At 36.4% G+C, this 16,827-nt stretch overlaps 1 protein-coding gene across 1 annotated transcript; it reads left to right on the top strand.

The window, feature by feature from the left end:
• The first annotated feature begins 2,448 nt into the window (after positions 1-2,448).
• On the top strand, positions 2,449-11,171 carry LOC122019991 (pyridoxine/pyridoxamine 5'-phosphate oxidase 1, chloroplastic-like). The gene is made up of 13 exons (XM_042577669.1): positions 2,449-2,805; positions 2,876-2,914; positions 4,245-4,412; positions 4,487-4,592; positions 7,025-7,191; positions 7,306-7,548; positions 7,731-7,819; positions 7,916-7,966; positions 8,097-8,187; positions 9,038-9,142; positions 9,232-9,302; positions 10,731-10,826; positions 10,921-11,171. Exons 1-13 carry the CDS (start codon positions 2,473-2,475, stop codon positions 10,985-10,987), a joined length of 1,626 nt encoding a protein of 541 aa, XP_042433603.1. The 5' UTR covers positions 2,449-2,472; the 3' UTR covers positions 10,988-11,171.
• The last annotated feature ends 5,656 nt before the right edge of the window (positions 11,172-16,827 follow it).

Raw genomic sequence — 16,827 nt, 5'->3', positions numbered from 1 at the left:
GCGTGTGATCTTCCCCACCGGAAGGGGCACAATCTTATTTAATGGACTAAGTATCAAGTAATAGTATACACTTAGACATATTTAATAGTATCCTCCCCATCGGAATCACTGCTATTATTTGTGTGACCAAAGGAAAACTAACTATTAATTTGTCATAAAGATAGGTTGATAAGATAATAAAATTAAAACCCCTCTTACAAATGTTGAGATTTTGTATACGTAGACACTATCGTGGCATACAAAATTCACGGTGTTTGAGGTAATTTTATTTGTCAAGTTGACAAGATAATAAAATTAATGGGTAAAACCCCTCTTACAGCTGTTTGGATTTGTATACGTCCACACTATCGTGGCATACAAAATTCACGGTGTTTGAGGTAATTTTATTTGTCATAAAGATAGATTGACAAGGTTATTAATGGGTAAAACCCTCTTCTTACAAATGTTTGATTTTGTATACGTCAACACTATTGTCGCATGCAAAATTCACGGTGCTTGAGGTGTTGGTGAATTTAAATAATATTATTTTGAGGAATCAATATTATTTTAAATTCAAAGTTTTGACCAAATATTTGATCAGAGATAGACCAACTATTAATTTTATTTGTCATAAAGTTAAGTTAACGAGATAATAAAATTAATGGATAAAATCTCCTCTTTGATTTTGTATACGTCCACACTATCGTGGCATACAAAATTCACGAGGATTTTAAGGTGTTGGTCTTGACCAAATATTTTTGTGGTTCTTAGGATTTCAAATGTTTGTCAATCCCCTAGTTGTTATACTATAGAATAGGCTTAGTTGTCCCAATTATAATGATTGGAAATAAGACTTGGACATTAAGATGGACTGTCCTCTCAGAACTGAGAACAATATAGGTGTATTTTATTCATTAGTTGTTGAAGCATGTTTAGTGGTGTTATCTACCAGTACCTGGTGTGTAGATACGAGGAGCCACTGATCGTGTCTGTAATTCATTGCAAGGTTCCAGGAAACTTGACAACTACATGAAAGGGAAAACGCTGTCTATATGGGCACTACTGCAAAAGTATCAGTTATTGCAGTGGGAGATGTTTATCCTCTGATAGGAATAAAATATGGATTTTGAGAAATTGTCTTTACGTACCAAGTTTAGAAAGAATTTGATTTCGGTTTCTAAACTATCAAAGAACTTGATGTTCTGTCTCTTTTGATAACAAAGTTGTTATCAAGAAGTTATCTGTTCTGGTACGTTGGTTGACAATTTATAATTCAATAACTCTCACGATGCAACAAATGGAAATTAATAACACATCTTTTAACTTTAATAAGAGAAAGCAACCTTCGGAAATGAACCAATCATATCTTTGACATCTAAAGCTAGGTCACATTGACTTAGTAAGATTCAAAGGATAATAGTCAATGAACTTTTGGGTTCATCGGTGGTGGAAAACTTTCCAACCAGCGAGCCTTACTTGGAAGGAAAAATGACCAAGAAGCCTTTTAAGTCTAAGGGGTATAGAGCCAAAGAAGTGTTGAAATTGGTTCATTCTGATTTGTGTGGACCTATGACTATCCAGGTAAGAGGTAGTTTTGAATATTTCGTCTCTCTTTTATTTATGACTATTCGAAATACGGGTACATTTACTTGATGCGCCACAAGTCTAAGTGCTTTGATAAGTTCAAAGAGTACAAGGCAGATATGGAGAAACGTCAAGGTAAAAGTATCAAGACACTACGGTGAGATCGTAGTGGCGAGTACCTCTTAGGAGAGTTTAAGAGTCACTTATCAGAAGTCGGGATTCAATTCCAACTGACTGCACTTGGTACATCCCAACAGAATGGTATAGTAAAATGAAGGAATAAGACTCTTATGGAAAAAGTTAGATCAATGATGAGTTATTCAGAATTATCAAATTCGTTTTAAGGATATACTCTGAAAATGGAAATGAACATAGTACTTTCTAAGTTAGAACCTTCTACTTCCATAGAATTGTAAAATTGACGTAAGTCTAATCTGAAATATATTCAAATTTAGAGTAGTATAGTATATATAACGAAGGGAAATACTGATAAGGGTAGCCTTTAAGCATAAATTTTTGTGTGCCCTCCAGCCGTTTGACTTATCTTTCAATGACAGAATCATTCCAACGTTTTGTATTTGAAGGGACATGTATGCATATATAACCTCACACTAATTATATTTATCTATATTATTAAAATCATCTATACAATCTTTTATCTAAAGAGAATGGTTCGGTCGTCATAATTTATTTATTTTTTATCTCACTGTGAGACCGCAATAAAAAATATTTGGGATCAACGAGTATCTTTTATAACATGATTTATAGTATTTTTTCGTGAAAGCTTGACTTGTTGAGACTACCGTAGTTGCCTATTCGAGCGAGTGTTATTTGAACAGATACTGGATGTAAAAAAAAAATTAAAAGTCGGAGGGGTATTTTGGAAAATATGTGATTGATCTGGTAGACATGTTATCCAACCTCAAGCGCCGCGGCATGCGATCCCTTCTCTTCCCCTACTCGCTCCTCCTCCGCCCTTCCACTCTCTCCTCCGTCTTAATTCCTCCCCCGAACATCCTTCGTCGCCCACTTCCACTTCTCCCCGCCTCTCCCTTCAGCGGCTTAAAAAGAGGGCCGGCATCACCGATCGCTGCCTCCTCTCCTTCCTCTTCCTTCCGTCGCCTTTCCTCTTCCGCTAGCTCAATGGCGGATCAAGCCGTGTCGTATCTCTCCCAGAGCGAGGCGGCCGAGGTCGACGAGATCCTCATGGGCCCGCTGGGATTCAGCGTCGATCAGTTGATGGTCTGAGTTGTTTTCATCTCCTCGCTTGTTGTTTTTGTTTCCCTTTCTGAAATGTTAATCTGATTGTTAGGAATTGGCCGGGTTAAGCGTTGCTACTGCGATAGCGGAGGTAATTTTGGTTCTTTAGCCCTTCTTTAGATTTTTTATGGGTTAAGGTTTTGACATATTAGTCTTTTCCATTTCATGTTTGTCATTGATGCTGTAATAAAAATTGATATCTCTGGAAAGATGCAAATGTTGTTATAGAAGACATATCTCGTACATCCATTGCAGATGCAATGTTTAAAGACGAAGACCTGTAAAAATGTTGAGCGTACTAGTGCATATTTTAAAGGGGCAGGCTATCCAAGTTATGGTATTCGTGTGTTAAGCACTTAAGTTCTTATGTGCTTTACTAGTTAGCTTGAGTTCAAACCCCTCTGTTAGCAAATAAAATAAATAAATAAAAGAACTATGAATTCTTTCTCTATTTAACTCAGTTAGATGTATGGCCTCAAACTCTATTTAACTTGCCTTTGCCACAGTGCTTCATGTAGACAAGTGCCCATGTAAATCCTGAAGAAAACACTTGGTCACTGGGAACCGATATACTTGGACTCACCACTTCTTGCTTGCTTTGATCACCTAGGTGGGCACTGTGTCTTTGAATCAACATTTCATTAGGTCATCCCTTAATGATGCATGTTTAAATTGGAAATATGTCCCCTCGGGGCGGTGCGATGGTTAAGACATGGGGTGTTGCCACATGAGGTCTTGGGGTCGAAACTCGGCGTGACCGAGCATAACCTCCCCCATGTCTTGGCCATTTGCACTAATGGCTAGTAGTCATCCGTGATTTACCTCCTCCGTGTTGGCCTAGGGACGGGTTGGCGGAGGCGCTGGGGGCGAGCGAATCGCCTTTTTGCCACATGTTTAAATTGGAAATATGCATTGTAAGTGGATGAAAGGAAAAATGTCTTGGGAGTAGTAATAGTAGTTGCAGTAGTAATAAGATTGCTGCTTCTAATTACTTTACATGACATTTTATTCAGTTGATGCTGCTCCTTTTCTTATACCAATTCCTTGTGTCAAATATTTCCTCCATTGAATTCCTAATGTGCTTAAATATTGACTTATTATAACTTATTCAGAAAATGACTTATTCCACCCAAATTAGCAATTAGCAATATCTTTTAGTTATAAAAAAATTCAAGAATATGAGCCAGCATATGTTAGGGTTGTATAATGGACAGAGTCTGCTTTTTTTCTTCTCTCTTATATAAGGTTAGATCTTATTCTCTCAGATACTTTATTGGTTTTTGCCTTAGGTAAGCAAATTTGATTATACGTTTGGTCACATGTGAAGGTACATGATCTGTGATCATGGACCTCAATGCTTACATTCCCTGGTTATTTTAGAAGGGTGAAACAATTTGTTTACGAAGCTAATATTTGTATAGGTCTATAAATCAAGTGAATATAGTCGCATCCTTGCTATCTGTGGTCCAGGAAATAATGGCGGTGATGGTCTTGTAGCTGCTCGTCACCTCCATCATTTTGGATATCAGCCTTTTATATGTTATCCTAAGCGTACACCAAAAACACTGTATAATGGTCTTGTTACCCAGGTACAGTTCACTGCTTTCTTTAACTTGGTGTTGCAATTGATAAAAGTCACTAACTATATTGGGCCATGTTGCAGCTCGAATCACTATCTATTCCTTTCTTGTCTATCAATGACCTGCCTCAACACTTAGCTGAAAATTTTGACCTTATTGTCGATGCAATGTTTGGATTCTCATTTAATGGTAATATAACTCCCTCATTGGACATTTATTTTTTATGTTTTAAATAAACATAGAGAAAGTATAAACCTGATATTGGAGGCGTCATTTTTTATTTACCAGTCAGTGTATATTGAGGTAATTGTTTCAAAAGGGCTTTCCTTGCGTTGCTTATGTGGCTGTATAGGCTTATTCAATGAGGGACCGCATACGCCAATGATTGTTTTAAATATCAAGGTGTGCTGGTTTGAAGGGGTGAAACACCTTGTTCCTCTTGTCGATTGACATGCGAAAATCCTTGAAACAATTGATATGCCAACAGATAAGCGAAACGTCATGTTGCAAGTATCTTTCGCAGAAGCTTCATAGCTAGAAGCTCCAAATAACATGGCTGGTGTCTTCCATGAGAAGCTTCGAATCATTCACATATCAAAATCATTTCAATTGCGTCATGAGGGTCCTCGGAATCGCATTGCAAGCGCCCTCCTCCTTGGAATCACATCATGAATGCTTCCTTCTTGAAATCGCAATGTAACTGCCCTCCTCCACACCAAAGTCCTAGTTTACCCTACCTCCTCCAGCATTGGCTTGACAATCCCTCTTCCAATTATGCTTCCTCAATTCATTTTACGCTTCTACTTCTTCCTACTCTTCTTATTTTTTCTCATTCTCCTCTTGCTTCTTAGTGGAGCTTTTGACACCTTTTGTTAGCATGGGACGAAATGACACAAAATAGTTTTGTTCCGACTAGGGCCTGAAACCTGACTCAAAATGAGATTTTAAACCTTTATATCAACTTATGGTCGGATAAGGTTATTCAAGTGAAACCAATCCCTAGCTTGTTAAAATTTGAATCATATCTGAGTTTGTGTTTTATATTTATTTGACTAAACTAGGTTTTCCGAATAAACTAACAAGGAGTAAATTCTATGTATTATGTAATTTGATAGTTGAACTTTCTTTTATATGGATTGTGTTGGTCAATTACATGCATTGTTATAAGATATGTACTCTTTTTTATATGCATTGAGATTAGGTTCATAGATGAAATATAAAATATTTTATATTTAATTATCAGTGGCTCTCTATGATTAATTTATTTGTTAAATGATAGATGCAGAGACTTACTTGTATGACTCTTTAGGATGATTATATTGATATATTATATAGTTGATGTAAACTTATGTCATGACACATGATGTTATATTTTGTCAATCAACTTCCATATATCATATATTTACCACCATATTCCACAGGTGCACCTTGTTTAAGACCTTGATAAGTTCAACTACTAACAAACATCTCCATGATTCAGCAACATCGTGCACATGAGAAAAACACTACAAATTTACATATCTTAATTCCTTTTTTTTTTTCTTGGACAACCTTACCTTATTTTTAATTGTCATTCAGCTTTTGCAAATCTTGCGAATTGATCCATGACAGGGGACTTCTCCATCTACCTTCTATGGAGTCAGATCACACCAAGATAAATTTTTGTTACCAAATATGCAATTGGGAAGAAGAAAGAAAAAGTGATAGAAGCTCATAAATGGAAATTTCGTGAGATGATCGGAAACTTTATGTTCCCACATGTTATTAAAAGACAAAAGAATTTATGATTTTTTAGCTTTTTGTCTCATTGTTCATTGCTTCACCTTAGTATCATTGATTGCAAGGTTTACAATATCAACCCATGTTGAAGTTTCGGTCTTTGAATGGAATGATACTATTTTGGTATCATGTCGATGTTTTGATGCATGGTATTGGTAATGGATTGGAGTTGAAGGAAGAAGATGAACCATAAGAAGTAGACATTGTTTGTACCGAGCATGGTTTTAAATCTTGTACCATGCCGGACGAAATGATCAAAACATATCATTCTGGTAAATTGTTGAAACTCGATATCACTACGCACATTGTCTCCTTCCTTTGCTTAATCTCCTTCCTACTTCAACCTCTAATCTATCACCGACACTATGCATCGGAGTGTCAATATGATACTGGAACAGTAACTTTCCTGTCAAAGAACAAAATTACAATATGGCTCGAGATTTTGAACCTTGGTGCCAAATAGTATTAAGTTTTGGTGATTTATTGAACGATACATTTGGACCATTTCACTCGGCACAGGATGAGATTTTAAATCATGATCAACTACAGTATTGTCTCTAAGATTTTTACCCAATAATAAACATATCATGCTCGTATGGGACTAGTAAGGGCATAAATGAAAGTGTTTGATATTTTCTCAATTACGTTCAAAGAGATTTTGACAATATAACAACTCAATCTCAATTCTTAATCCAAAACCAGTTTCAGTTAATCAATTTCTATGGGGTTTTTTTTTCTATACTTTACAAATGCTTATTGAATGAAATTAAAGATCCATAAGTACCTGTTGATTACCTACCTCCGTTTCCTGGTTCTAACAGTGTAATTAACTGTCCAAATAGGTCAACCAAGGCCGCCTTTTGACGATCTTATTCAGAGGCTTGTATCTTTAAGGCATGACAACTATGTTTCCAAGAGATCACCTCCAATTGTTTCAATCGATATTCCTTCTGGTTGGCATGTTGAGGAAGGTGACATCACTGGGGAAGGCCTTAAACCTGACATGCTGGTTAGTCAGTTGGAATTTTGGTTGTTTTATGCTTCTAAAATTGATAATTGTGCATGAATGAATGTCTTGTATCATTGTTATTAATTTATAACTAAATTAAATGTATATACCTAGGTTTCCTTAACTGCTCCAAAACTCTGTGCCAAAAAGTTTGTTGGTCCTCATCACTTTCTTGGTGGTAGATTTGTTCCTCCATCCATCTCCAGTAAGTACAAACTCTGTCTTCCTAAATACCCAGGCACTTCAATGTGTGTCAGAATTGGAAAACCACCATCTGTTGACATTGCATCACTCAGAGAAAACTATATTTCTCCTGAACTTCTTGAGGACCAAGTAGCACCTGACCCTGTTGATCAGGTATGCTTCTTTGAAGTTGAAAAATACATTTAATCTAAGATTCTTTAGGTAGCTTATTTCTCTCCTTAAATATTGGATTTTCATTTGATCTTTATTTCCAAATTGTTATAGATCTAAAATTTATCTAACATGATAAATGATGTAATGCACTATACTGATATTCTACTATGACAATATGCTAGTTCTTTAAATGGTTTGATGAAGCAGTTGCTGCTGGTTTGCGTGAGCCAAATGCCATGACTTTGTCAACTTGTGATCGTGAAGGAAAACCGTGTGTACTTATCCATTTATTTTATTCACAAAATGCCAATTGGCAAAGCTGTAACTTCATTGTCTTATATTATTATTTAAATTGTCTTCTCTGTAGTTCATCTCGGGTAGTCTTGCTAAAAGGAGCTGACAAGCACGGATTTGTGTGGTTAGTAACATGTAATTAACTGTTTGGAAGCTGATTACTGACTCAAAAATTGCTGTTCTGTTAACAGTGATATAGTTAATCTATGATTCTAATGTTGATAGCTCACTCATGGTCCCCTTTGCTTATTCAGGTATACCAATTATGAAAGCCGAAAAGCACATGAATTATCTGAAAATCCTCATGCTTCACTTCTTTTCTATTGGAATCAGCTAAACCACCAGGTCATCATTTTGTAGGTTGTTTTGCATATCTGATCTGTTGAAGAAAGAACCCTATTAATATGGCAGGAATAATTTCTTTTAAACTGACTACTCCTGGTACAACTTAAAATCTACACTTCTCCATTTGTGTTAAAATTGGGGATATTGATTAGCAGTTCTATTATGTTGAATTGAATCAACAGGAAAGACTTAGTCTTCAGATTATAATCATCTAAATAGTCTAGGTAGTTTCTCAAATACTGCTTTACATGTATCTAAAAAGTTGCTATTATAAGCATTAATGATTTACTATGCTCAACCCATCTTGAGTTTTGGTTAGTCTTTGTGGGGGATAGCTCACATAATGTGTGGAAAGCACCGCTCATAATATTTCTTCAATAAAAAAAAATATACTATTTACCATCCCTTGATTTGCTTGCTAAGTTGAAGTGAAAATTCCTGTTATGCTTTGAGTTTTAATGAAACAAGTCATGAGTCCCAACTATTTGAGGCTCAGCCACATGAATCTTATACTGTAATAGAATTTCTTCTTTGGTTAATCATGGATCAGAATGAATTGTATCATTTTTTTTCTGACATGTTTTTCTTATGTAAACTCCTATATACTGTAAACTGTAATTACATAAGGTAAACTCCTATATACTGCTTTAGAGAAGGGATTTTTTTTAGCCATTACTTTTGTTGATGTGATTCTTGCTTTTTGAACTTGGCATTTAGTTACTACAGAATTAGAACATAGGTTTGAAAATATGATGTTTTGCAACCAAAAAAAAAAAAGGAACATTTATATTGAAAAGGAGACACTTCATCTGGTTGGATTCATTTCACAAGTTGTTTATCATATTTGCAGGTTAGAGTTGAAGGAACTGTTGAAAAGGTTTCTAGAGAGGAGTCTGAGCAATATTTCCATAGTCGTCCTCGAGGAAGTCAAATTGGAGCAATTGTCAGCAAGCAGGTCTGTTCTGTTTATCTTTATTTTTTTTCATGCATGGCAATAGAAAACTATATTTTGATGGGGTAGACATGTTATGCATGTTTCACCAGAGTACTGTGGTCATTGGAAGGCATGTGCTTCATGATGCCTACAAGGAACTAGAGGAAAGATATGCAGATGGGTTAGTGTAACAGTATTGTTTTTCTGTATTATGTATTTTTCACCTGAATATATATATTTCTTTATTTTGGGTATTTATGAGATTGCGGCACTTGCTTCTGTCAATTTCTAATCTGATAGTATGATACATGCTCATAGGTAGCTGCCATTAATTTTGTGAGTTTGCTTTAGGCTTATCCTTCTACATTTTGGCTAGATACCTTTATTCTTTTTAATGAGCTTTCATCAATTCTTCATTTGCATGGCAAACAAAGGTATCATTGAAGTTTGTGAATATCTAGAGGTCTCTTTTGTTTTTCCATGCTCCTTTTCCACGGAATGGGGCCTTCATTACTTTATCTCAGTGATATCATTGTTCCACTTTGTGGTTCTATCCAACATGGTAACCCATTTTTAGCATTTCAATCTTAGCTTTCGTTTCAACTTAGCTATCTTCAATCGTGTACCTGTATCTCTTCTACATTTGTTTCTTGCACATTAAGTTGAACTCATTTGAACTCAAAATTGAGGTGCTATTTTTTTTTATCCTACCACATCAATCTTCGTAGGATACACCAAACAAAAATATGGATTGACTAAACTACTTGACCCGATGTTAAGTTGACTTGAACTTGACATCAGACTGGACTCCAAATTAATTAGCATAAACCAGTCACAAAAATGTTAGTATAGACCTAGAGCTAATTGTCAGTCACCTATTGTCACTGGCAGCTGAACAAACATTCACCAACCGTCATTGCCAGCTGTCGACCACCACCACTACCTTTCTGACTTGTGACAGAAAGGAGGTTAGAGAAGGACATAGATGAAAATTTCCATTTCCTGCCACTCCCTCGTCCAAGTAAACAATCCTTTCCTTTCTCTGCTCCTCTCCTTCCTTTGCTTCCTTTACTTTTCTCATCTTGATCTCCCCAAGTATTAGTCTTATGCCTATGAAAAACTAGTATCAGAACATGTGACTTTAGCTTTTCTTAACTGGAAGTTTATGCTTTTTGTTGCATTGATTTGTAGCTTTCTGCTTTGATCTTAGAATGTTATACATAAGCAATCGAGCATGCCCATAAAATAGAGCATGCTGATATTGTATTTCCCTTTTTGTTCTCCCAATGTTTATTCTGATTTTTTCACTGTCTTTTCTTGTTTAGAGCATGCATTTCAGTTTGCCTGACAAAATTTTTTCTTGTTTCCAGATTGTATTTTCTTGTGGCCTCATATATCCTCCTGTATCTCATCTAACATCCGTTTACCTGTGTTTTAATCTGCTAATCTTTTTAACAAGTTGCTCCTATTTTAATGATTTCTTGTTCCTATTGTACTAAGTAAACAACCCTGTAACTTTTTGGTTAGCTGACAGTTTCATGTGCATTTAGTCCATTAGGTTTTAGAACACCGCATTTGCTGCTTACAATTTGTTCTTTGCTCCTGATAGAACCGCGATCCCTTTGCCCGAGTTCTGGGGAGGCTACAGACTGAAGCCAACCAGGTTTGAATTTTGGCAAGGCCAGCCTTCTCGTCTTCATGATCGGTAGGCTCATCTCCGAAGAAGTACCTTAAAAGTACTTGTATTTGCCGTATCGATTTGGATGTTTGTTAACTTGTTTTTCGGTTTAATTTTGCAGGCTGCAATATTCACTTAGGATACTTAATGGAAATGAATTATGGCATATCGAAAGGTTATCCCCATGACTAGACTCTATTTTGGCCTCTGCCTTGTAATAATGCAAGAATTTTGTTCGATGATGTCGAACATATAGGATAGATTTTTCTTCATGATGAGAAGGCTTGATTTAAGTCGATGTACTGTAACTTTCATCCTTATGGCTTGCCATTTTCTTGTTAAATGGGATCATTTTATGAGTGTGCACATGAAGTAGATGGCTCTTGCTCTTGCTTTTTTTTTTCGGCAATTTATCAAATCACGCACTTAAATATCTTAATTGACCAAAAGGCGTATGTTACTTTGGTTTTTACCAAAGGGCGTATTTTTTCAAGTGCACTTCCCTTTTTATCCTTCTGACAAATTAAATCTTTTTTTTGTCGTTTTCCTTTTCTCTCTCTTCTCTTTCCTATTACCTCTTTCATCAACGAAATGTAAGATTTAGTTATTTTTTTATAACATTTTAATACATTTAGAGAAACTAAAATAAACAATGGATAGCATAGTTAAACTCCTTGCAACATCAGGAATCCACAGGAACTGAAATGAGTGTAATCTGAGGTCTCTAGGTCCATCAGTGGATTTTGGTCAAAATCCACTGATGGACTGATGGACCTAGAGAGCTCCGATTGCACCCATTTCAGTTTCTATGGATTCCTGGTATTGCAAGGAGTTCAAATATGCTATCCATTGTTTATTTTGACTTTTAAAAGATGTTAAAATAGCAGAAGAAAAAATCAACAAAAAGGCTCCAAATCATGCCCACGTTGGGCCTGATATGAAATCATATCAGGCCCACGTTGGGCCTGATATGGAACCATATCAGGCCCAACGTGGGCCTGATATGATTCCATATCAGGCCTAACGTGGAGCCTTTTTGCTGATTTTTTCTTCTCCTATTTTAACACCTTATAAAAGTCAAAATAAATAATGGATAGCATAGTTAAACTCCTTGCAACATCAGGAATCCACAGGAACTGAAATGGGTGTAATCTGAGGTCTCTAGGTCCATCAGTGGGTTTCGGTCAAAACCCACTGATGGACCTAGAGAGCTCCGATTGCACCCATTTCAGTTTCTATGGATTCCTGGTGTTGCAAGGAGTTCAAATATGCTATCCATTGTTTATTTTGACTTTTAAAAGATGTTAAAATAGCAGAAGAAAAAAATAGCAAAAAGGCTCCACGTTAGGCCTGATATGGAATCATATCAGGCCCAACGTGGGCCTGATATGGAACCATATCAGGCCCAATGTGGACCTGATATGATTTTTCCTTGAGCTTCATACAATGTAGAGAAATTAATTTGATGATAGAAAACCAAGAGTTATGTTAGTCCTATGATTTAATTGTCTTTTTCTCAAGCATGTTGTGCAAATTGATTCTCTGTTCCTCTGAACATTGTTTTATCAGTATATTGCAATATCTGCTAATACCTTTGCCTTAATACTGCATCATATCTTCTGTATTCTCAACATTACCCTCATGATTCACATTACAGATCATCCTTGGCTACAGAATGCTAATAAGGCACCCAATGTAAATCTTGGTGAAACTATTCGAGCAAGACTCCAGCAATTTTCAGTGATGAATAAATTTAAAAAGAAAGCTCTTAGGGTGAGAATATTTTCTTTCATGATTTCTTTCTGTGTGAATGCTTGACATTTGTCCAGCTGATTATTCCAAGACACACCTAGTATTATTATGTTCATTCTAAAACTGTGTTAATGCAGGTGATAGCTGAACACTTGTCTGTGGAGGAGATTGCCGACATAAAGGAAATGTTTGAGAATATGGATATCAACAAAAAAGGGCAGATAAATTTTGATGAGTTAAAGTATGGTTTGCGCAAGCTCGGACACCAGGTTGCTGATTCAGATGTCAAAGCATTATTGGAAGCAGTAAGTTATTGCTGAAGATGCAATCTTTTTTTTTAAAGTAAAAAAAATTGACTGTGGGTTATGGCAATCACACCATTTCCATTGGCATTACACAATTATGGGGTGATAAGGGAAAACAAACACAAAGAATTAGGCACAAATTCAACCCACAACCCTACTAGATCCATCAAGAAATTCATCAAGAGTTGCTGACCAAACAAGATCCAAAGATGGACCTATCAGCAATATACTGATAAAACAATGTTCAGAGGAACAGAGAATCAATTTGCACAACATGCTTGAGAAAAAGACAATTAAATCATAGGACTAACAAAACTCTTGGTTTTCTATCATCAAATTAATTTCTCTACATTGTATGAAGCTCAAGGAAAAATCATATCAGGCCCAACGTGGGCCTGATATGATTCCATATCAGGCCTAACATGGAGCCTTTTTGCTGATTTTTTCTTCTGCTATTTTAACATCTTTTAAAAGTCAAAATAAACAATGGATAGCATATTTGAACTCCTTGCAATACCAGGAATCCATAGAAACTGATCTAGGTCCATCAGTGGGTTTTGACCGAAACCCACTGATGGACCTAGAGACCTCAGATTACACCCATTTCAGTTCCTGTGGATTCCTGATGTTGCAAGGAGTTTAACTATGCTATTCATTGTTTATTTTGACTTTTATAAGGTGTTCAAATAGGAGAAGAAAAAATCAGTAAAAAGGCTCCACGTTGGGCCTGATATGGAATCATATCAGGCCCAACGTGGGCCTGATTTGGAGCCTTTTTGTTAATTTTTTCTTCTGCTATTTTAACATCTTTTAAAAGTCAAAATAAACAATGGATAGCATATTTGAACTCCTTGCAATACCAGGAATCCATAGAAACTGAAATGGGTGCAATCGGAGCTCTCTAGGTCCATCAGTGGGTTTTGACCGAAATTCACTGATGGACCTAGAGACCTCAGATTATACCCATTTCAGTTCCTGTGGATTCCTGATGTTGCAAGGAGTTTAACTATGCTATCCATTGTTTATTTTAGCTTCTCTAAATGTATTAAAATGTTATAAAAAAAATAACTAAATCTTACATTTCGTTGATGAAAGAGGTAATAGGAAAGAGAAGAGAGAGAAAAGGAAAACGACAAAAAAAAAAGTTTAATTTGTCAGAAGGATAAAAAGGGAAGTGCACTTGAAAAAATGCGCCCTTTGGTAAAAACCAAAATAACATACGCCTTTTGATCAATTAAGATATTTAAGTGCATGATTTGATAAATTGCCGTTTTTTTTTAAGAGTAATTTAGGTATCTAATTTTTTGAATCAGTTAATTTTGAAAATGATAGGATCCGATCCACATAAAAATTAGATTGTACCGTGAGCCTGGTGGGAGAAGAATTAGGTCGCCTTTCGCCAGAAGGGAGGAAAGAAAGATGGATAATAAAAAATCAAAAAATTCAGTTTTTATTTTTATCCTCCTAAATAAACAGGAGCTAGGGTGGGTGGGGGAAAGAGATGCCAACATAACATGTGAGTGTGCGGTTTCACTAAACTTTTGCCCCATGCTCAAAAGGCAACGACGCAGTCGGACAAAGAGTTTATTCAGAGCATGCTCTACCAATATGGGCTAGCTTTTGATGACATCCCTACAAATGGAGCATAATTCTCCTTGATCATTTTTTTTTTTTTCAGGGGATGTGTCACTTGTATTTACAATCGGCTCGTGATCCGATCGTAAATTATTATGATCCCTTCTTGGGTTCACCGTCCCCCATCAGGTTATAGTTTTGTTCGGAGCGGGTGGCTGGAGGCCGTCCGGAGGCCTCCGGTGATGGATAAGTGGCCAGGTTACTGGGCGTCAAACAAGAGTGTCCTTTGGGCGGCCTCCGGCCGTCCGCTCCGAACAAAAACTATAATCTGATAGGGACCGTGAATTCAGGAAGGGATCGCAACAATTTGCGATTGGGTCGTGACCACGATCCGACCGCAAATACGAGTGGTACATCCCTGAATCATAAAAAGTGACCTAAGAGATCCTGTCTCCTATAAATGTTAATATCGACTTTATCATTGTCAAAAGGTAAAAAAAACAAAAATAAAAAAGCATATTTTATTTTTGTTAAAAGATTATTTTTTAAAAATAATAATAATAAAATAAATAATAGATTTTTGTCAGCATTATACATTTTAATATAGCTGTTTATTAATCTAAATTATTTTATATAGAGTACTGTTTTATTAAAATATATATATTTTTAAAATACTTTAATTCAATTAAAATTATTGTAATAATTATTATATTATTTTGTAGGTAAAAGCAATTATATTATTATTATTATGAATTTTATAATAATATTATTATTATTTATCAAATTAAGCATATTATATTATATGAAATTAACCTATAAGAAGTTGAGAATTACAAGATGTCAAGGTTGACGTATAATTCATAGAATTATGATTAGGATTATAGAATCGTACAATCCTACTATTGAGAAGCATTAAATTATTCTTGAATTATGTAAATTAATTTTTATGGTGGAATCATCGAATCAGAATATGATCAGTGGGATCGATAGAATCATAGTATCATGAATAGGATCGAATATACTCAATGCTCAAGCACCATAAGTTGAGTAGGATTTAAAAAAAAATAAACAAAAAATATACCGAGTCCTCAAGTAGTGCTGTAAGACGGGTCAATCCGTGACAGGACGGGTCGGCTTGTGGCGGGCTAACCATTTAGCGAGGCGGGACGGGCCAACCCGCCAACTTGGCGGGTTGGAAAATTTCCAACCCAACCCATTCTGAGACAGATTGCGGGTTTGGCGGGCCAACCCGCAGGGCCATCAAAAATTTTTAAAAAAATTAAAAAATATTTCATATCTTCAACATTTTACTTCGAAAAAATTTCTACAATTAAATGTATACATAAACATGTATTTTAAATATAAATGAACACAAATGAGTACTTATGTTGAATGAAAAGTACTATTTTTATTTTAAAATTATAACAAAGAAAGATAATAAATTGGTCTAAAACTTAGCTTACATGTGTTTTTCAATCTACGGGTCAACCCAAGCCCGAGTGGCCCGACCCGCCCGGGTCGCGGGCCTAGGCGGGTCGGCCTACGGCGGACTTGGGTTGATAAAATTTCAATCCAACCCGCTTAAATTGTTTGACGGGACGGACCAACCCGGCAACCCAACCTAAATTGACGGCTCTATCCCCAAGCACCTTAAGTTGAGTTGGATAACAAGTATACTACAGATCCGTGTGCGACATTGTTGTGAGTGAGACAGACTAGCCAGAATAACCCGAAAGCCATTGGGGCGCTCATAGGGCGACTCATAGGGGTATAATCGAACCGAGCCGAACTTTTGAATGTTTGAGCTTGGCTCGTTTATAATCGAGCCGAGCTCGAGCTTTATTTAACGAATATATTCATGACTCACGAGCTTATTCGAGCTTAAACGAGCTTAATAAATATAAATCATAAATTTAAATATTCATTAAAAACTAAATTATATATTTAGAGAAAATTATAATATTATTATTAAATTTCATAATTTTATTCTAATAAATAAATTTAATATATGATCCGGTGGTAAGAGCCCGGGACCCCCTAACGAGGGGTCAGTGCCACGTGGAGGTCAGAGGGCCAAGTGGTCCGTCGGAGAAGGGTGAGCCGACCGGACGTATGACAAAAGGGTAGGCCGATCGGCCTGCCCATACACGTCTGATCGTGAAAGACGCCCTGACAGGGGTCGGGGTTCCGACGCTCAATGAAGTAGTAAATGGCCGAGCGGAAGGGCTAAGAGAGGGCAGGACATAATGGGCGCGCCGCCCGACTGGCGCGGAAAATTAGGGCCATCCGGACGACGCTATTCACGCCGGTCGACCGGACGGACGTCCCGGGTGGGCGGTGGGTGAAGGATAGGAACATCTTCTGACAGCCGTCAAGTCCTATGGCTAGGCCATACT

Source organism: Zingiber officinale, chromosome 9A (assembly GCF_018446385.1).
Source record: "Zingiber officinale cultivar Zhangliang chromosome 9A, Zo_v1.1, whole genome shotgun sequence".
NCBI lineage: Eukaryota > Viridiplantae > Streptophyta > Magnoliopsida > Zingiberales > Zingiberaceae > Zingiber > Zingiber officinale.
The sequence above is the reverse complement of the archived record's forward strand: the minus strand, read 5'-3'. Positions and strand labels throughout refer to the sequence as shown.

What these genes read in the sequence shown, in the direction of transcription:
- LOC122019991 (XM_042577669.1), top strand. Translation starts at nt 2,473, where the DNA reads ATGTTATCCAACCTCAAGCGCCGCGGCATGCGATCCCTTCTCTTCCCC. An exon ending in GACAAGCACGGATTTGTGTG is followed by an intron (nt 7,967 to 8,096) that starts GTTAGTAACATG and finishes TTGCTTATTCAG; the next exon opens with GTATACCAATTATGAAAGCC. An exon ending in CCTTCTCGTCTTCATGATCG is followed by an intron (nt 10,827 to 10,920) that starts GTAGGCTCATCT and finishes TTAATTTTGCAG; the next exon opens with GCTGCAATATTCACTTAGGA.